The 21508-nt window shown below is 41.9% G+C and overlaps 1 protein-coding gene across 1 annotated transcript; it reads right to left on the bottom strand.

The window, feature by feature from the left end:
- Window positions 1–7945: 7945 nt before the first annotated feature.
- Window positions 7946–10307, bottom strand: LOC138977139 (adenosine receptor A1-like). The gene is made up of 2 exons (XM_070350049.1): window positions 9392–10307; window positions 7946–7963 (listed from the first exon to the last, which is right to left on the bottom strand). The coding sequence occupies exons 1-2, from the start codon at window positions 10298–10300 to the stop codon at window positions 7946–7948; spliced, it is 927 nt and encodes a 308-aa protein (XP_070206150.1). The 5' UTR covers window positions 10301–10307.
- Between the last annotated feature and the right edge of the window lie 11201 nt (window positions 10308–21508).

Below are 21508 nucleotides of genomic sequence, written 5' to 3'. Positions count from 1 at the left end.
AAACAAAGAGAGGTACAGAAAAGCGTGCTATCCTTCTTAGCGCAACTGCTACCCCGCTCTTCTTGTCAATTTCACTGCCTTTGCCATGAGCGGTGGACTGACGATGCTACGAGTATACGGTCTTGCTGAAAAATGACTTGACTATTAGGATTTAACGTCCTCTTAGACCAACTGGTCTATATTGGGACAGGTATTGGTAATACGTTGAAGATATGGTGTGATACTTTGATTCGAACAAACCCTCTGTGGCTGTCTTCTTCGACACACCAGCATTGGGTTTGTCTCGTCAAAGTATCGAAATACGATCATGATAATCGGAGACGAGAGATGATGCATGCGTGTCTTCGTGTTTTCCAAGCCCTGAGACTTTCGCTGTGAACGTGGGATCTTTTTCGTGCGCATGTGTGCACACGGGGGTGTTCGGACACCGAAGAGAGTCTGCACAAAGTTGACTCCGAGAAATAAATCTCTCGCCGAACGTGGGGATCGAACCCACGCTGATAGCGACCAACTGGCTACTGAAAAATGGCAGCTACTTGACTAAATATTGTATTTTCGCCTTACGCGACTTGTTACATTTAGTCAAGTTTTGACTAAATGTTTTAACATACAGGGGGAATCGAGACGAGGGTCGTGGTGTATATATGTGTGTGTGTGTGTGTGTGTGTGTGTGTGTGTCTGTGTGTGTGTGTGTGTGTGTGTGTGTGTGTGTGTGTGTGTGTGTGTGTGTGTGTGTGTGTGTGTGTGTGTGTGTGTGTGCGTGTGTGTGTGTAGAGCGATTCAGACTAAACTACTGGACCGATCTTTATGACATTTTACATGAGACTTTCTGGGTATGATATCCCCAGATTTTTTTTCATTTTTTCGATAAATGTCTTTTATGACGTCATATCCGGCCTTTTTGTAAAAGTTGAGGCGGCACTGTCACACCCTCATTTTTCAATCAAATGGATTGACATTTTGGCCAAGCAATCTTCGACAAAGGCCGGACTTCGCTATTGCATTTCAGCATGGAGGCTTAAAAATTAATGAATGACGTTGGTCATTAAAAATTGTAATTAGAATTATTTTTTGATAAAACGATCCAAAATTACTTTTATTCTATTCTTCATCATGTTCTGATTCCAAAAACATATAAATATGTTATATTTGGATTAAAAACAAGCTCTGAAAATTAGAAATATAAAAATTACGATTAAAATTAAATTTCCGAAATCGTTTTAAAAACAATTTCATCTTATTCCTTGTCGGTTACTGATTCCAAAAACATATAGATATGATATGTTTGGATTAAAAACACGCTCAGAAAGTTAAAACGAAGAGAGGTACAGAAAAGCGTGCTATGCAGCACAGCGCAACTGCTACCGCGCTGAACAGGCTCGTCACTTTCACTGCCTTTTGCACTAGCGGCGGACTACGGTCAGTGTGAAAAAATGCAGTGCGTTCAGTTTCATTCTGGGAGTTCCACAGCTTGACTAAATGTAGTAATTTCGCCTTACGCGACTTGTTCTTTATTTTTCTCTCTGTTAATTCACCAGTGGCTATGTAACATGCGTTACAGACTTGCTCTAGTGTAAGGGGTAATTACGAAAAATGTATTGTTTTCTGATGTTTATAACCGGAAGTCGCTATCGTTCATGGGGCAGGCAACTCCCGTGAACCCTTCACCAGAGTGAAGCCCTTTTTGTTGTCATTAGTTACATGCCCGATTGAACGACGTGATCACCGAAAGAAGACGCAAGAGAACAAACTCAATCCTGCACTTCTGTGATTAGTTCGCGTACCTAAAAACCTAACCGGTCGCAATAATGAATCTTATCGCAGATGGCTGCCTGCTTCACGTCGTACAAACGGACATGCAACAAACAATACAAAATAAGGGACTTCACTCTGGTGAAGTTGCGGGAGTTGTCTACCCATGAGCGATGTCGTCATCCGGTTGCAAACAACAGAAAACACTAAATTCTGCGTAATTACGACCATTACGGTCTAATTTCGGGTCCGGAATTAGTTATCATTATTCTCTTGAAATCTCTCCGTCTATGAAAATCAAGCCAAAATGCGCTACGTTCACCAGCTGTACATTTCCTTCTGTAATATGACTATTTGATGACGCCCCAAATCCTTCGTTGCCTATAAGCTAACTTTGAATAAGCTGACGCCATCTTGTTTAGCGTAGGTTCCTAAATGGTTTTCGGCGAGCAATAGTTTGGATATGTATAAACAGTTCCGGCGTTTACATCACTCGCAAAAACGATCCACGCATACGTTCAAATCAAAGGCAAAAAAAGGAAAATCGCGTGTTTGTATGCACGATGCAATCCAAAGAACCTTTACACTCTTTCTTTGGACACTCAAAAGCAACTTCAGGGCTGGAAGACTACAAAATGGCACTTTCTGCAGACTGAATCTACGCGTTCAAATCAACCAGAATAATAATAATTGGAAAAAACTCTCGACAAGACGATCTGCGCATGCGCGAGTTCCAAAATGGCCGTAGAACTGTTAATCGATGTATTTTCATGCTGGAGTGGTGAAGCATGCCAACACAATGCACCTATCACAAAAAGAGACACGAAGACAGAGACAGACAGCCAGACAACACAGACAGACAGGCAGAAATATAATATAAAACATTCCTAAAATCTTTTGAGGAGATTATTATATTTTCTTGCATATATAAACTCTGAATAAAAAAACAAGAAAGGTAGGTTGTTGAAACGTTTGTTATTAATTGACAAAACAATACATTCACATATATTTCAACCCAACGGTCTTTTAAGTGAACAGACAAACAAATAATCATACTAAACTTATCTTGATAGAATCAGTTTACGCCCACTCGTCGTGAATGCATTGTTTTGTCAATAACAAACGTTCCAACAACCTACCTTTCTTGTTTTTTGATTCTGAATTTTGGAACGTTGGCAGTCTCTTTGTTGGCTCACGTAAGTGTAGCCTATGCGATGATAAACTTTGTCTGTCTGTGCGTGCGTATGTATGTATGTATGTATGTATGTATGTATGTGTGTATGTCTGTGGTAGAAACTTTAACATTTCCGAGTCTATGGATTACGTCAGTCTCGGTCAAAAGTGTTCGACGTGTGTGATAGAAACTATTTGAAGACGTCACATTATGACGTAAGAGGGTTAGACGTCACGCAAAGGAATTACTGAAAGTCTCGGTCATTGTTATTGTGAGCGGGCCGAGACTTCTTGGCAGATCCAGGGTCTCGCTTTCTTGCATAGTTTCACCTATGCTTCACTGTGTGTGTGTGTGTGTGTGTGTGTGTGTGTGTGTGTGTGTGTGTGTGTGTGTGTGTGTGTGTGTGTGTGTGTGTATGTGTCTGTGTCTGTGTCTGTGTGTGTGTATGTGTGACGGAGTGATTGAGTTTGTGTTACTGTTTGTCGATTTCTTACGTGAGCCTTGAGGGCTTCGCCTCTTGTTTTTGGATTTATTTATGTATAAACTCTGCAAAACATTTTACTACACTTATTTTCGTACCCCAACCAAAACATCAATTCCCGTGTCATTTCATTCAAATTTCCTGTGCCATTAAAGGCTATCTGGCACACTTTTTGGATCTAAGATTTCTGTCATAGGTGTCACGTGACCGCCGCCTAAGTACGGGTACCTCAAAAATCGACCTCACAAAAACATTAGGTACCAATTAAAAAATGGACAATTCCGAATAGGCGCAACTTGGCAACTTTTACATAGGAGGAGAAGGTTTGTTTTACGTTCGTACTAATTTTGACGAAAACAGGAGTCAGTTCGTACCACTTTCATCAAACTGTTTCAGTTCGGACGCATTGTATGACGTTCGTGATTTTGTTTTGAAGCTCAAACCGACAATGAGCATTTAAATACCCCTAATTCGACTTATTTGTTAAATACCCATGGTTCATTTTCTGAATGAGTGCAACACTGTGGCTTTTCTGGTGCAAAACCATCATTGCTTAAAATCTTACTGAAGAGCAACAATTCTGATTAGAATGTCTTCGTCCAATTTTCAATACACACTGTCATTTCGAAGAACTGAAATTATGTGAAACTTGTTCAAAATATGTGTTCTATGTTTCTTAAAATGTTCAAATGTGCCACACAAGAAAACTCAAAACAGACGTTTCGTGCTTAAAACGTTATAATCAGGTGATCGGCCAACACACTTATAAATGTATTTTCATAAATACAATATATGTAAGTTGTAACAACAGGAAACAAAGACTCATTTTTAGTGAGGGAAGACAACAGGTAAGTTTTGTTTGTTTGTTTGTTTGCTTGTTTATTTGTTAGTGGGAGTCGTAAACAAGATGGCTTGGGTATTATTGCCAGACGGGTTTCTCCTTTTTCATTCAAGGATATGAAGTCTGACATACGTTTCATGGGTTATGCTTCTACAGCTTTAGACAATTATTTTTCCTTTCGAGGTAATCATATCCCGCCTTCCCCCCCCCCTCCCCCCTCTCTCTCTCCTCTTTGTTTTGTTTTGTTATTAAACAGCAGCGTGTCACTTATATTGAACGACACGCCACGGATGCATTAATCGAGAATATATGAAGCAACCAAACAACTTGCTGTTCAAGGATGACAAGAAACAGGACTCCCCACGTACGCCCCACGTACGCCCCGCATAGAGGGTCCCGGGAACCCTTCTTTGGAATTTGTAAGTCTGCTTGGATCTCATAAGAAAAGTTTTAGAGGATCCCAAGAGTGGGTATAACCATAGACCATTAATCCTGGACCACCAACTAGCTCTCTCTCCGCTCTTTCTCTCTATTACGAGGTAGCGCCTCTCGCGTTTAGGAACCTACACCTTTCAGAAATCAGGGGGACGTCATATCCGGTGTCGATTGTAAACATGGATGAAGTTGCCGAGGTAAGTTCTGAAAATGCTAAAATAAACTCAGCAAAAGTGCATATGGAACATGTTTTTCGATGAGTTTTGTTAAGTTTAGTTTGGAGTTTGGAAAAATCCAGTTCATTGTCACCTCCCATTGTCACAAATAACTGGAGCGTGCTTTCTTTTCACTGTCTTCGAATCGCTGGCCTTTCAAACCGGACGTGACGCGCCCCTGAAAATCGAGAGAGTCGTAACCTCGAAGGGTCACGTGACGAGTTGGCGGTCCAGGCTATTTGGTCTATGGTATAACCAACTGTTTTTCAAATTCTTCATGCATTGATTTTTTTAATCTGCACTTCAAAACAATCTTTTTGAAGTTGACATTCATTGAAATAAAGAGGAATTATGGCCGCTGTGTATTTTTTTCGATTTTTAAAAAAACCCAGAGGTAGTGCACCACAAAAACAGTGTTCGCTCAAAACAGGGGACACGCCTTTTTCTAGAAAAATACGTGCACTGCAAGTTGTAGTAGTTTGACGTTATTGTTTTGGTACAAGTAGAGCTCGATCACGAGTAGCAAAGATTCACCCAGTCCGTCAGTGTGTTTGAGTGTGTGTGATGGGGGACATCCCTCCCGTGACCGGCCACCTGCAATGTACGGACAGGTTTGCAATGGCCCAAGGGTGTCCGTTCATGAGAGGGACTGCTGTAGCAGCAAAACCAGTGTCAGTGATACATAAGTAGTCAATTTATCCACTTGACTATATTCACAACATGGACTTATACCGCAACACGGTGGCCTAGTGGTAAGGCGTCCGCCCAGTGAGCGGGGTGTCGTGGGTTCGAACCCCGGCCGGGTCATACCTAAGACTTTAAAATTGGCAATCTAGTGGCTGCTCCGTCTGGCGTCTGGTATTATGGGGTTAGTGCTAGGACTGGTTGGTCCGGTGTCAGAATAATGTGACTGGGTGAGACATGAAGCCTGTGCTGCGACTTCTGTCTTGTGTGTGGCGCACGTTAACTGTCAAAGCAGTACCGCCCTGATATCACCCTTCGTGGTGGACTGGGCGTTAAACAAACAAACAAACACGGACTTATCACTCTTCTTCACATGTTTTTATACCTACGTATTTTCAGATACTCTGCAACACATACAACATGTACAATACCGCTTTCTATATATATATACGACTTGTGTCTGTCTGTCTGTGTGTGTGTGTGTGTGTGTGTGTGTGTGTGTGTGTGTGTGTGTGTGTGTGTGTGTGTGTGTGTGTGTGTGTGTGCGCGCGCGCGATGCACGGCCAAAGTTCTCGATGGATCTGCTTCAAATTTGGTGGGCATATTCAGGTACACCCGGGACAGGACACAACCTGGTCGATAGTTCAACACGTGCTCTCAGCGCGCAGCGCTGAACCGATTTTGGTTCCACCTCAGCTACCCGGGCCCCCATACCGACACACCAAAGCCAAAAGTTCTCGGTGGATCTTTTTCAAATTTGGACACCGTATTCAGCTACACCCCGGACACAATATCATCGATGAGATATTTCAACACGTGCTCTCAGCGCGCAGCGCTGAACCGATTTTGGTTTTTCTGTTCATTTCACCATTCCCAGTAACTCTTCCTTATCTTCTCTATGTTTTCAGCGTTTACCTCCCTTCCTTCGTATCAATCAATATGACGCTTATATCGCGCGTATTCCGTGGGTACAGTTCTAAGCGCAGGGATTTATTTATGCCGTGTGAGATGGAATTTTTTTACACAATACATCACGCATTCACATCGGCCAGCAGATCGCAGCCATTTCGGCGCATATCATACTTTTCTCGGCCTATTATTCCAAGTCACACGGGTATTTGGTGGGCATTTTTAGCTATGCCTATACAATTTTGCCAGGAAAGACCCTTTTGTCAATCGTGGGATCTTTAACGTGCACCCCCAATGTAGTGTACACGAAGGGACCTCGGTTTTTCGTCTCATCCGAAAGACTAGCACTTGAACCTACCACCTAGGTTAGGAAAGGGGGGAGAAAATAGCGGCCTGACCCAGGGTCGAACACGCAACCTCTCGATTCCGAGCGCAAGTGCGTTACCACTCGGCCACCCAGCCCGTATGGTGCACTATAGTATGAGGGGGCATCTTCGGATATTCCCGGCGTTCTGTTTCTATTTTTAGAAGGTCACCGCAGTGTCCAGAACGTAAATTGGACCCGTAAATTATCCTCACTGTAAAAGTGCAAAGGTCGAATCAATTTATAGCCACGCGAAAAATACACTGTCATCTATCTCTCTATATATACGGCTTCTCTGTGTTTGTGTGTGTGTGTGTGTGTGTGTGTGTGTGTGTGTGTGTGTGTGTGTGTGTGTGTGTGTGTGTCTCTCTCTATGTGGGCAACACCTATGGCTTGTTCAGTTCTGTTTGTGATGTGGTCTGGCGGCTTTTGTGTATTTGTATGTACTGGCCTTCCTTTGAGAAGCCATAACAGTTCAAAAGGGCTAAGAGATAAGCTCTAAATTGCTCAATCCTGTTTGAGTGGAGTTCGCTTCCAAAGGTGATTAACACGGTTACATTCGTCGACAAGGATGGGACTCGATATGGTCAGGAATGGCATTATGGCCACTGAATCATTTTCGTGCTGTTCCCATTCCACGAATCTGGGAGGGACCTAAGCTTGGCGGGTCCATTGTTCGGACCCGGCGAAGCCGGCGTACGGCTCTAAGTACTTCTTCCCGGCGAAGCCGGCTACCCGGCGAAGCGGGTATTCATCTAGTCTTTTATAAATGAAAACACTGCTTCTGCCATGTTGATCTGAATCAACCAATTTTTCTTGTAACACGTTGTGATCACGAACGTTAAGAGTGAAGTTGGGATTTTTTGTCGAAATATTTTCCAGGATGATATTTCAAAACATTGTTGAAGGAGGCACACGCACACACGTTTTCCTTAATTGTTTCGCTGGATCTTGTGTCACTGTGTTCGGCACCAGTCCTTCTGCGCTAGCATTACCAAGCAGTATTTGTGTGTGTGTGTGTGTGAGGGGGGGGGAGATCAAAACCTCTCCGGACCTCTTCCATGAATTTCTAGTTCGTGATTTCGGCTTCTCAGATCCAACATTCCTCCTGACACACACATTCACAAACTTCATGATTGGTAAAAGAGAAGAGTGGAAATTCAGCGAAGTTTTATTTACGTTCCCGCTTATGCGTGACTTAATTGTGAGTCTACATACATGTACACAATCATAATACTGTTATTTGAAGACACAGGCGTTGATGCTTAGTTAATGACACAAAGAGAGAGAGAGAGAGAGAGAGAGAGAGAGAGAGAGAGAGAGAGAGAGAGAGAGAGAGAGAGAGAGAGAGAGAGAGAGAGAGAGAGAGAGAGAGAGAGAGCGCGTTTGTGTGATTTTGTGAACATCAGGGTATCGTTCAGCTGGGATGGTTGATTCAGCTACTGCTTTGACCGAGTTTACTGATAAATCGTCATTCGGTTTGATTTCTCCATCGCATTACTCATCATCTTGCTAGGTTAGGTTGGCGTGCTCATTGTCTTGTTTTATTTAGAGGTCTGTTGACTCAGCGGTTGTTTTAACTTGAGTGGAAGCAGGGTTTCATTTACTAGTGCGCCCTGCACCATTGGCGCATTGGTTCTGAAAATGTCCCATCACAAATCCCTTTAGTGCGTGACAAAGGGCGCACTGAGATTACGTACCAAATGTACACTTTACATCGGATTACACACACACACACACACACACACACACACACACACAAACACACACACACACACACACACACACACACACACACACACACACACACACACACACACACAGAGATAACACGATATAGCGGTTAAATCTCAGATGGCACCATTTTGCATCTGACAAAACGCGTACAGGCCTCTTAGGCGCTTCTTGCCTTCGACTACGTCCCATCGGAATTTGGTTGAGGGGGACAATTGTTCTAATCCTATTGTCCTTTTCCCCCAGGCTAAACGCTGTGGGAAATGTCACATGGTCCAGGTACCGAGAGAAGTGTATCATTTAGTTCAGTTTGATGAGTCGGTGTGTCATCTTGTGTTACCGAGGCAGGTGTATCATTTGGTTCAGTCTGATCAACATGTTTATCCTCTTGTGTCAATTCGTCCGACGGTGTACATTTAATTGTCGTTGACATGTACATTTCTGACAGTGGGCTGGCGTGAGGATCATTATTTGTTGTGCTTTCGATGGTTCGTACGTCATCCGATTTAGTTCCACCAGACTTTACGGAAGCAATGCTAAGTGGACCATTTTTTTCCGGACCGGGTAACTCGGTATTGCATCCAAAAAACCTAGACGGTTCACTTGCTAATTGCAATTGAGTCAGCTCCTTGTCTGCTTTGCCTCGCCAACCGGCCTGTGTTTCGTGAACAATAATTGTCACTTCCGAAGCCTTGCCTTTGGCTTTAAGGCTCCTGGTGGAAAGCGAATCAGTAAACGACAATTTGTTGCAGCTGCTTGTTCTGAAATGTGTCACAGTTGTTGGAAGCCTTGTGCTGGTAACGCAAGAGGGTATCTGTCGCATGTGAGAGCTGGTGCCTTGGTAATATTTGTCCGCAGTGAACAGGAAAGGAAACAGCTTGTGTAGCGCGTGTCTGAACTCGCTCTGTCCCAGAGCATACACCACTGGGTTGACCACCGAGTTGGTATGCGTCAGAGTGACGAAGAAAAATTCCATGTAGAAGTTGACCATAGTTTCTGGGCAGAACAGATGAATACAGGTGACGATGTAATGGGGCAACCAGCAGACCGTAAACAGGATGAATATCAAAACCAAGCTCTCGAATAGTCTTTTCTCCCTTTTCGTAAGGTAACGTACCAGCCTCCTCGTTTCGTGGGACTTGTAAGCCATCAATCTGTTGGACTTGCGGAATTCCCTGAACACAAGTGTGTGCACGATCAGCATGGCCAGGAGAAAGGGGATGAAGAATCCGAACATCTGGAGGTAGACGTTGTATTCGAGGGGAATGACTTCTCTGTATCGGCACTGGCGATATTCACTGCGATCGTTGTGCCATCCCATCAGAGGAACCATTCCGAAAGCGAGCGACACCACCCACGATAGACCCAGTTTTGCCATGACGGACTCAGTCGTGCTGGTGTGAAAGGCATTGCGAACGAGGGAGAAACGATCATACACCAAACAAGCCAGGCTCGTGAAGGAATTGATGACGATGGCCCCTATCACACTATTGTTTAAAATGCAAAGGTAGAAATTTTTGATGACACTCGTTTCAGAAATTATGACTAGTGGAGGAGTTAATACCCCCACGAATAAATCAGCCACGGCGAGGTTCACAACGAACCAGTTGCCTGGCTTACGCAGGGCGGGGTTATGGACAACTGCCGCAAGGACCAGACCGTTGGTGACTACAGTTAAAAAGCTCACCACGCATTCCGTTGCTAGAAACATTATTTGGTATGGTTGCCAGATCCAAGGTTCTCTGATGGCTTGAGTCCCATTCACAACGTTCGCCATTTTCTTGCGGAAGTACCTGGGACAGGCAAACCAAAGTTGTTTGGTCTTTCTGATGATGACACTGGTATCGAAACAGCGTTTCTAATTTCTTCTAGTTTGGGTAGACATCATCGTAGACTGTCTCTGAAGTCGATCAACATTTGCGTTTGTTTGCACACATTTCAAAAATGACCACAAGAACCATGTTCACAGACATTTGCTGTCATGTGACGTACTAACTTATAATTGCGTCATGATTTTGACGTAACATCAATTTCTCTGTTCTATCCATAGATATCCTTACACATCTTTGGTTCTAAACACAGGCACTCGTCACGAGCGGGTCGGGATCAAAGTGGGCGGGGCCTGTGCGCTCTCAGGACTACTACTATTACAAGGTAAAAGCTCTAGACCGAACGGAAGTAGTGAAGTTATCAGAAACCGAGATTGCAGCATTTAGGAACCTACGCTAATTATGATGACGCGAGCTTCCATTCAAATTAACTTAGGCAACGATGGTTCGATGACGTCATCCAATAGTCACATCACAGAAGGAAATGTACAAATGCTGAACGTAGCCCATTTTAGCTCGACTTATTAGACAGATAGGCTTGAGGAGAATGATAATAACAAAGTTATTAACAGAATGCAGACCTCAATGATCGTGAGAACGCACAATTTATTGTTGAGTCACTTGAGAAAAAGTGACTCTATGTAATCGGTCAGTGTTAGTCTGTCCGGCCGGCCGTCCGTAGACACCACCTTAACGTTGGACTTTTCTCGGAAACTATCAAAGCGATCGGGCTCATATTTTGTTTAGTCGTGACCTCCAATGACCTCTACACTTTAACGATGGTTTCGTTGACCTTTGACCTTTTTCAAGGTCACAGGTCAGCGTCAAAGGAAAAATTAGACATTTTATATCTTTGACAAAGTTCATCGGATGTGATTGAAACTTTGTAGGATTATTCTTTACATCAAAGTATTTACATCTGTAGCCTTTTACGAACGTTATCAGAAAAACAAGGGAGATAACTAGCCTTTTCTGTTCGGCAACACACAACTTAACGTTGGGCTTTTCTCGGAAACTATAAAAGTGACCGGGCTCAAATTTTATGTGAACGTGACTCATTGTGTTGTGAATAGCAATTTCTTCCTGTCCATCTGATGCCTCATATAATATTCAGAACTGCGAAAGTGACTCGATCGAGCGTTTGCTCTTCTTGTTTTCTGATGGTTATAACCGGAAGTATCTTTCGATAATGGGGCAGACAACTCCCGTAAACCCATATATTTAAAACTGGATACCGACAAAATCGAGAAGATTCAACACAAAGCAGCGAGATTTACCTGCAAATATTACAGATCCATGGAGAAAACCCGGTTGCGTCACAGAGATGCTGCAGAGACTGAACTTGCCATCAGACTCAGCACTTGCTGACCGGCGTAGACAACTTCGCCTGACGATGCTGTACAAGATAGCTGGAGGGTTAATACCAGCCATACCCCCAGAAAGTTTTCTCACACCCGCAGAGAAGAACAAGCGGAAAATCAGACCAACAAAGCCTATAACAACTCGAGGCCATTCAAAATTCCAGTGTTAGTGTTAGTCTGCCATTAAACTAACGACAACAAAGAAGGGAAGTAAGCCTGAAGGGGTTTACGGGAGTTGTCTGCCCCATTATCGAAAGATACTTCCGGTTATAACCATCAGAAAACAACAAATTGTGCGTTCTCACGATCATTGAGGTCTGCATTCTGTTAATAACTTTGTTATTATCATTCTCCTCAAGCCTATCTGTCTAATAAGTCGAGCTAAAATGGGCTACGTTCAGCATTTGTACATTTCCTTCTGTGATGTGACTATTGGATGACGTCATCGAACCATCGTTGCCTAAGTTAATTTGAATGGAAGCTCGCGTCATCATAATTAGCGTAGGTTCCTAAATGAGATTGCAGCAGACGACAGACAGGTTGCGCATGCTTCCTGCGCATGTGACCCCGTGACCAGGCATAATTAAAAAGTTGTCAGCGGCGTTCGTCAGTCGATCTGTCTGTTCACCGCCAACTTTCCTATTCCTTGATTCTTCTTGCAACTTCCAGATAATGGGATGCAAACATAAATTTCGATTGTCTCATCCTTGTGATAGAGTTGGAAACCATGGATTCACCAGAGAAAATATATAGCTGATTCGGCCAGTGTGACCAGTGCATCAAGTCTTCAGATAGTTTTCAAAAACTGGAAAGTCTGTTTTGTCAGGGATTGTGGTTGTGTTTCAACCACGAGCAGAGATGAGAGAATTGTTTGTTTACTGCCGATGAACTCATTCAAAGCCTGTTGTTGAACGTCACGAAACGATATGACCCATGGTTTTAACATGTTCTGCTGAAGACGCAACGGAGTCCACATTTGAAGGTGAGCGAATTTTCGAATAGATAATCCCCAACACATGTATCCCCAACCCTTCAGCAGGATATTTGAAAGAGAGTGAGAGAGAGAGAGAGAGAGAGAGAGAGAGAGAGAGAGAGAGAGAGAGAGAGAGAGAGAGAGAGAGAGAGCTGGAGAGAGCGAGAGAAAGAGAGAGAAAGAGAGAGAGAGAGAGAGATGGAGAGAGAGAGAGAGAGAGAGAGAGAGAGAGAGAGAGAAAATCAAATCAAATCAAATCAAATCAAATCAAATTTTATTTTTCGAGGGTTGTGGCATAAGCAATACAACGAGCTTTTTTTCAACCAGCCCTCGCCCAGAGAGGGGACTAATCTAATCACATATTTACACGGATATTAACGTAGAAAAAAAGGTAGAGAAAAACAACAACATATGAATATTTACACATTACATATTATACACAAATATAAAGCGTCGTATATGTAACGTAGTGAAAACAATGCTGAATACACATGCATGAGTAAATGTGTTATTAAAGCTTTGAGTGTTTTTGTGTGGATATAATGAACACTGATGCTTTGGACAAATGAAAATATAACCAAACGAAGTCTTCCATCACTGTGATTTTTCGTAATTTAACATTAAATACAATGAAAGGTGTTTTTTGAAAGTATTGAGACTCATTGGGACTTTCACAAATTCCGGGAGAGAATTCCACAGGACGCTACCAGAATAGGCTAAGCTTGATTTGAAGAGATCTATCCTTGGAATTGGGACGTTAAACTTTCGGTTTGGTTTGACTTTAAAGTTTGCAACGAAAGTTCGTGGTGCACGGCCGGAAAGTATTTTGTGAAGGAGCACGCCTTCATTTAATTTAAATCTTTCTTTTAGTGGGAGAATCTTAAGTTTCTTATAATCATCAAATACAAGACTGGATTGTTTCAGTAAAATTAGTTTCAGCGCTCGCCTATGTAAACTATACAATGGTTTTAAAATATTTAAAATAAAAGAGAGAGAGAGAGAGAGAGAGAGAGAGAGAGAGAGAGAGAGAGAGAGAGAGAGAGAGAGAGAGAGAGAGAGAGAGAGAGAGAGAGAGAGAGAGGGAAAGAGAGAGTCAGTTTAAACTCATTGTTTTGACAGGAGCTTTGTTTGTTCTGTGTGAGCCAGATAAAGGGGAGAGACACGCATACACGCACACACATAGGCTACATACGCACGCACGATTACGTCCTAATGCAAATTATTTCACTAGAATTTTCTGATTGAAACTTCCTGAAGATACACTTGAATATATTTTCAGACACGGCAGATGATGAATACTTCAAAACAGTGCTTACATAACACTCAACATGCATATTTGTCAGAGTACGATCACTTTTACCTTTTCTGATGCCCTTTTCCAACATGGGGGAATGGTACAATTGTATATCTGTGCAGAAATGTCACGGTCAATTTATTTTTATTTTTATATAAGTGATTGTGGGGATTGTGTCATTGTTTGGTTGAAATCGACCGGATGCGCCAGGAAATATCTTCATACAAATTGAGAAATTGATCTAATTTTAGGCAACGAAAACGCTATTTCCTGCCATCTGAAAAGACACGTTACAATAATTCAAATAGAAACATATAGGTTACACACCCCGAGTTCTGAATAGTTTGCATATTTTCCCGAGGGTCGATTTTTTTTATCCCTTGACCACGACGTTTTTATCAAAAACATCAACTTTTTCAACACAATCCTGCTTTTGCCTTTAGCCGAGACCTTCCGCATAACAATATTCATGCGCAAAGCTATGTCCCTTCCCCGCATCAATTAAATTACTGAATTTGAACAACAACAAATTATTAAAACAGAATACCAACAGTTTTTTTTATAGTTTTCTCGATCTTGTCAAAACGCTTAGTTAAATAATGATTATGCTGCTTAAATTGATCCACGATTAGTTTGTACGAGAGTTACTCGTCTTGAACCCTTTGACCGACTGTTGCTTGTCGGAGACGCTCTCAGATAGAATATTAACCGCTTCGTGGAATTGTAGTGCTCCAACAGCATAGGATAGTTAACACATGCCGAAACTTGACAGCAGTACTTTAACTAACGAGATTGTCTTAGAATGACTTGAAATGAGCTGTATGCGTGACTTTAAACGTAAGATTGGATCTTCGACAAGCGGAGTTCTCCTCCTTGATTTTTATCTTTGTCTCAAATATGTTCTGTTTTTGAGTTTTATTTTGTAATTATTTGGTAAAATACAACGTGACATTGTTGTCCTAGTTGAGCAAGTGAACATTAATAGTTTGAATGGCATTTCGACATTTATATTTTAAACATTATATAGGTGTTTCTGATCAGTACGTTTTTAGAAAGGCGACGAATCGTCCTTCCATTTGAGGCTTTGCGAAAAGGTGCCATTTCGGACCCATGTGTGTTTGGAAAGCAAGTGTAATTAACCGGATTACCCCAACATGTTTACATGTATTGTGCTTTGAAAAAGGGAGTTTGATGAATGCTTGTTTAATGTTTTGAAGCCTGTTGTTGTTGTGAATGTTAAATACACAAATAAAATGTTTCAAACATACACCGGAAACGGCCCCGAAAATGTTTGGACATTTTGGTGTCCTCGGGGAATTTTCGATTTTTCATGATCTGCATCACTGCATCGGTTTTAATCTGCGTATTTCATGCAGTCTAAGCATGCAACTCTTTGTAAAATGTGCAACAATCGTAATTAGAACCAGAATTTACCGAAAAACTCGCCTAGTAAATACCCGGTTTTTTCGAAGGGCTCATGTCCGCAGACCAACTTGTTTACAGATTCGATTTTCGCCGGTCTTGGTGCTTTGAATGGCCGCCATTTTGGATGAAAACGATAGTTTCGTATTCGAGGAAATAAAAGCAGCGTGTTGCATTTGAGTCAACATTTGCGAAGTTATTGTATCTAGCAGCTAAAAAAATCGATGGAGTTTAAGGTATTAGAACACACCTGAAAGTACGCTGGAGTAGCCTCCCTTCCCGGATTTAGAACGCGTGTTGTGTCGTAACAGATTATCCACTTATTAGCCATATCCGTATGCAAAATAATGAAATAAACATTAGGAAATGGCAGAAGTTTACAACTATCGACATTTTCTATCAGTGCAATAAAAAACAATCGTTAGAATTTGCATTTACGACATGTCGTGCGTGAGAACGTGTCAGTAAACAAGCACTTCTTGCCTGGCTGAAGAACCCTACGAGTCAATCTAAAACAGACGACAAGTAATGGAAAGCAGTCTGCGGATAAACATATCAAACTGCTGATGAAAAAGTGTGTTCATCCCTGCCCTGGATAAATGACATCGGACTGATATGACAGCGTGGCAGCGTTCACGCGAAAATAATTTTTTCAGATTATTGCTGAACTACATTTTATTGCACGTAGGCTACTTGCCACTTGGGGCAGATCTGAATTTCACACTGGAAGATGACAAATCGGTCTTGTGAATTGAGAACCACATGTTCTTTGCCGACAGAAATCACGATGGGACAAGATGCAGATTGTGTTGAAGAGATGTTTGCAGATTATCGCATCTAAATTTTATTGCTCAGATCAATGCACGTATAGTTGGGGTAGATCTGAATTTCGCAAGGGAATGACACATCGGTCTTGTGAGTTGAGAACTACCTGTTCTTTGGCGGCAGAAATCACTATGGGACAAGATGAGGATTGTGTTGAGGAGGTTAATACTGACTGACTTTAGATGAAGAGTTTCTAGACCTGGTTTTTGTGGAGAGGCATCATGATGATATCCTGTGTGGTTTTTTTTTAACGTTCTTGGTGACAACGCACCAGAATCGCACGAAGATCGAACTCTCGAAGAAAACAAGTTTATCGCTGAACATCGGAAATGTGGAAGTATTGCTCTTCCTGTCTGGTCAGTCTCCCCGTTAAATCTACAGGCTACATGTATTATTTATCAGGTAACTTACCAAACCGGAGTGTGTGTGTGTGTGTGTGTGTGTGTGTGTGTGTGTGTGTGTGTGTGTGTGTGTGTGTGTGTGTCAGTGTCAGTGTCAGTGTGTGTGTGTGTGTCAGTGTGTTATGGTGTGTGTGTGTGTGTGTGTGTGTATGTGTTTGTGTGTGTGCCGGATTACCACCATTAACGCATCCTTTTGGACTTTTCTACGTAACCTTACTATGCCCGCTGTGACATTCACGAGGATTATTGTGATTCTTGGACAATCGTGTGCCTGTGCCGGACTTGCAGGAAGACAAACGGAGTCGGAACGGTATACGTGCTGCAAAGTGTGCACGCCCAGAGCGCAGTGTGAACCGAGAGTGAGTGTGTCATTGTGTGGAAGTTTTGCTTGATTGATTTATTCATGATTTAATTTGCTTTTTGGTTCAATAGAAAAATCTGTGTACGTTATACTTTGTTTTTTGTGGTGTGATTCGCCCGAGTGCGAGACCCCCATCCCCGAACGCCTCTGTGGCAGGGCCGGATCTGGGGGGGGGGGGGGGGGGGGGGGTCCTGGGTTCCGGACCCCCCCCCCCCACCACCCCCTGGCCAACTGATGTACCTCTCAGAGAAAAAAAATAAAAAAATATGTGGACTTTTTAAGCTCTTCCCCCAACTCCCTTAGTTTATTTGGTCTTCTAAAACTGAGCAGGTCGGTTTCAGTTTTAATAAACAATTTGAGAGAATTGTGTATCTTATATTTGAGTCTTTCGTGTTTTAGACATTGATGCATTTAATAGTTTTAACGAGTTGCCTTTTGTTTTATCATTCTGGTGTTTATCTAGCTGTGCTGTGTATCTTATAAGAAGTTCTTAAAAGTTCGAAGTTATTTTAGCATATAGGTTTGTTTGTTTTTTATGGTCTTAACAGTTAAACATGTATTAAGATTCATGCTTTGTTAGCACTAAGCAGTTGTTTTAATCAGTCTGGTTTTCTCTTGTTTTCATCTTATGAACATTCTAAATGTTAGACTAACTTATTGTCTTGTACAGAATAACAACTGTGTGAATGGTGCTATACTGAATGAAAGAGTGTGACATGAAGTTCTTGTACATCATTGTAAAGAGTGTGAATGACGTTTTAGTTTAGATGTCAAGCGCTTAGAGCAAGCCTTTTTAACGAAAGTTTTTGATTTAGCGCTATATAAATGTTCTTCTTCTTATTATTATTATTATTAAACTATTTCAAATTATGAACAACATCAATTTTGATTCCCAGTTGCAAGGAAAGACCAAAAAATGACCTCACAAATGCAACATTTCCTCGGCTTCTGGGAGGTTTTGCCGCCCAGACCCCCCAAATGGGTGGGGGGGGGGGGGGGGGGTAGTAAAAGGATCACAGTTCAAGATTGTGCGCGACAAGAGGTGTGTTTCTTTTAACTGTGATGAAGAGAGATAACTCAACTTGGTATCTAACACTATTTCTGAACACTGTAACCACTTTAGCACTTTTAATTTATTTTTTCTGTCTTCCAAACTTCTAATTCAGCTTCAAAAATGAGAGAAAAAAAGTGGTTTTTTTTCTGAAATCAACAACTAAATCACTATGTTGGATAGTCTATTTTGCTTCCCTATTTATCGTCTTAAGTTTTTGATCATCTGATTACTTTGCTTTTTGGCTCACGTAAGTGTAGCCTATGCGATCGTAACTTTGTCTGTCTGTGCGTGCGTGCGTGCGTGCGTGCGTGCGTGCGTGCGTGCGTCTGTGCGTGTGTATGTCTGTGGTAGAAACTCTAACATTTGAAGACGTCATATTACATTGACGTCACATTATGACGTAAGAGGGTTAGACGTCACGCGAAGGAAGTACTGACAGTCTCGGTCATTATTATTTTGAGCGCGCCGAGACTAGTTGGCAGTCGTGTCCTTGTAAGTAGGCTACATGCAGACAGACAGATCTAGATCTAGTGTCTCGCTTTCTTGCACAGTTTCACCTATGCTCTTTCTGTGTGTGTGTGTGTGTGTGTGTGTGTGTACTGTGTGTGTGTGTGTGTGTGTGTGTGTGTGTGTGTGTGTGTGTGTGTGTGTGTGTGTGTGTGTGACGGAGTGATTGAGTTTGTGTTACTGTTTGTCGATTTCTTACGTGAGCCTTGATGGCTTCGCCTCTTGTCTATTTGGAAGATAATATGCACTCTTTTCTGAAAAATGGGTAGGGGGTGGGGGTAGTAAAAGCATCACAGTTCAAGATTTTGCGTGACAAGAGATGTGTTTCTTTTTACTGTGATAAAGAGGGATAACTCAACTTGGTATTTAACACTATTTCTAAACACTGTAACCACTTTAGCACTTTTAATTTATATTTTTCTGTCTTCCAAGCTTTAAATTCAGCTTATAAAATGAGTAAAAAGGTGTTTTTTTTCTGAATTCACCAGTTAAATCACTCTGATGGTTGTTCTATTTTGCTTCCCTATTTCTGTTCTGAAGTTTTTGATCATCTGACTACCTTGGTTTCCTATTTTGAAGATAATATGCACTCTTTTCTGAAGAATGGGTTGGGGGTAGGGGTAGTAAAAGGATCACAGTTCAAGATTTTGCGTGACAAGAGGTACGTTTCTTTTAACTGTGATGAAGAGGGATAACTCAACTTGGTATCTAACATTATTTCTCAACACTGTAACCACTTTAGCACTTTTAATTTATATTTTTCTGTCTTCGAAGCTTTAAATTAAGCTTATAAAATGAGTAAAAAAGTGGTTTTTTTCTGAATTCACCAGTTAAATCACTATGTTGCATGTTCTATTTTGCTTCCCTATTTCTGTTCTTAAGTTTTGATCATCTGACTACCTCGCTTGTCTATTTGGAAGATAATATGCACTCTTTTCTGAAAAATGAGTAGGGGGTGGGGGTAGTAAAAGCATCACAGTTCAAAATTTTGCGCGACAAGAGGTGTATTTCTTTTAAAATTGGTGAAGAGGAATAACTCAACTTGTTATTTAACACTATTTCTGAACACTGTAACCACTTTAACACTTATAATTTATGTTTGACTGTGTTCCATGCATGAAAATGGGCTTCAAAAATGGATACACAAGGGTTTTTTTCTCCAAATTCACCTGTAAAATCACTATGTTTGATGTTCTATTTTGCTTCCCTATTTCTCTTCTTCAGTTTGTGATCATCCGATTGTTTTTTTGTCAACATATTCACAATACAATATCACAAATTCTTCAGTAGGGTTTGCGTGAAAAAATCTCATACCTATGCTCAAACTTCAGTCGTTATCTCAAAATTTTGCGCGACAAGCTCTATTCATTTTGTTTTTTCCTGATAAACAAAACACTGAACTAACATAAAAACAAACCTTTAAAACTGCCTAACCACTTTGAAATATGGCCTCAGGTGTGTTCTCCAGCCTTAATGTCCAAAAGTAACGTTTGACAAATTTTGTTATTTGTGCAATTTGTACAAAGAAGTTTCGCGAGTATTTGATACGAAAGTGTGGAAACCACTAGCTTTGCTTCTATGGCGTTTCTGGTCACCGATTCGATTGAAATCATGGAGACGACAAACCGTAAAGGTGAGAAAATATTGTACTGTCTATTCAGGGTAAGGTGTAACGTCGGACACTTTGTAACGTTTGACACATAATTCTTCTCCCAACGAATTGAATTAGCTTATAATAACTGCTCGCTACTTTTGGAGGCAAATTTTATGGAAGAAAAATACGATCCTCTGTTTTTGTCCCGCGCGATTTTAGTGACCAAATGTGGAGAAATCACTTATCTCGGACATGGTTCTGTTAATGTCCGTGTTACGATTCAGGAGGATACGTTCATGTCCGTGTAACGATTTAGGAGGAGACATTTATGTCTTTGTAAATATTGTAGCCAAAGCTGAAAAAATGCATTTGGGTTAGCAGGGGTAAGGAATATTTTCATGAGATTGTTTTAACACCCCCCCCTCCCTCCCCAACATAAAAAAAAGAATCAAAGATTATTATTTTTTTAATTGGGATTTTGCTAGGATTTTACGTACAACTAATGTGTAGTTTCTGGAAGAAAGTTAATTTAAACTAAGAGTGTATGTTGCTGTGTGCAGGAAGTGGGGAGGGGTGAGGGGTTGGGAGGGGAGGGGCGTAGCTGTGGTGCCACCGTGAGAAAGTTAATTGTGAGAGATAACAGATGTCGGTGTGTGGTCAGAGTGGTCTAGCACATGGGGAGGGGAGGAAAAGGGGGGAGGGCGGTGTTGAGGTAATAGGAGAATGAGCAACGAATAAAAAAGGGGGGGGGGGGCTGTAGTGGAGGGTGAGAGGTAGAGATATAGGTTGGAAGGAACCGTATGGGTTCAGTCCGTTTCCCAACAGCAAGCTCGCAGCAGGACCCAGCAAAGTGAAACATTATGGCGTTTTCGTTTAGTGAATGGGCGGAGGAGGGCGAACTTTCTGAGGAAGTTTTAAATGTGCTGCAGACGGAAAATCTGCAGTCAAAAAGGGCGCTTGTGCTTGTCTATGAAGAGGACATAAAAGAACTAAAGCTGAAGAAAGGGGACCGTCTTCTCCTCACAGCGGCTGTGATTTCCCTGCGCGGGGACAGATCAAACGGACCGCTGGCCAGGCCTGACACCAGCAAACAACTGTTGCTGGATGATATACTAAACAACGGGTCTGGCCAGACAAGGAGGGACACCACCTTCACCGACCCGGCGATATACCTGACGAAAGGTGAGATAGGCTCTGTTTTTAAAAATTACGGACTACGTGTCGTGCGCGGGATCGGAGTTGGAGTCCGAAATCCAGCTTGGGGGTGGATTGTCCCTGAAGCTGCCATCGCAAAAGCC

This window comes from Littorina saxatilis, linkage group LG9 (genome assembly GCF_037325665.1).
Source record: "Littorina saxatilis isolate snail1 linkage group LG9, US_GU_Lsax_2.0, whole genome shotgun sequence".
Taxonomy (NCBI): domain Eukaryota; kingdom Metazoa; phylum Mollusca; class Gastropoda; order Littorinimorpha; family Littorinidae; genus Littorina; species Littorina saxatilis.
This window is presented reverse-complemented; position numbering and strand designations above follow the sequence as displayed.

Coding starts and splice junctions, on each gene's coding strand:
- LOC138977139 (XM_070350049.1), bottom strand. CDS start 10,300: ATGTTTCTAGCAACGGAATGCGTGGTGAGCTTTTTAACTGTAGTCACC.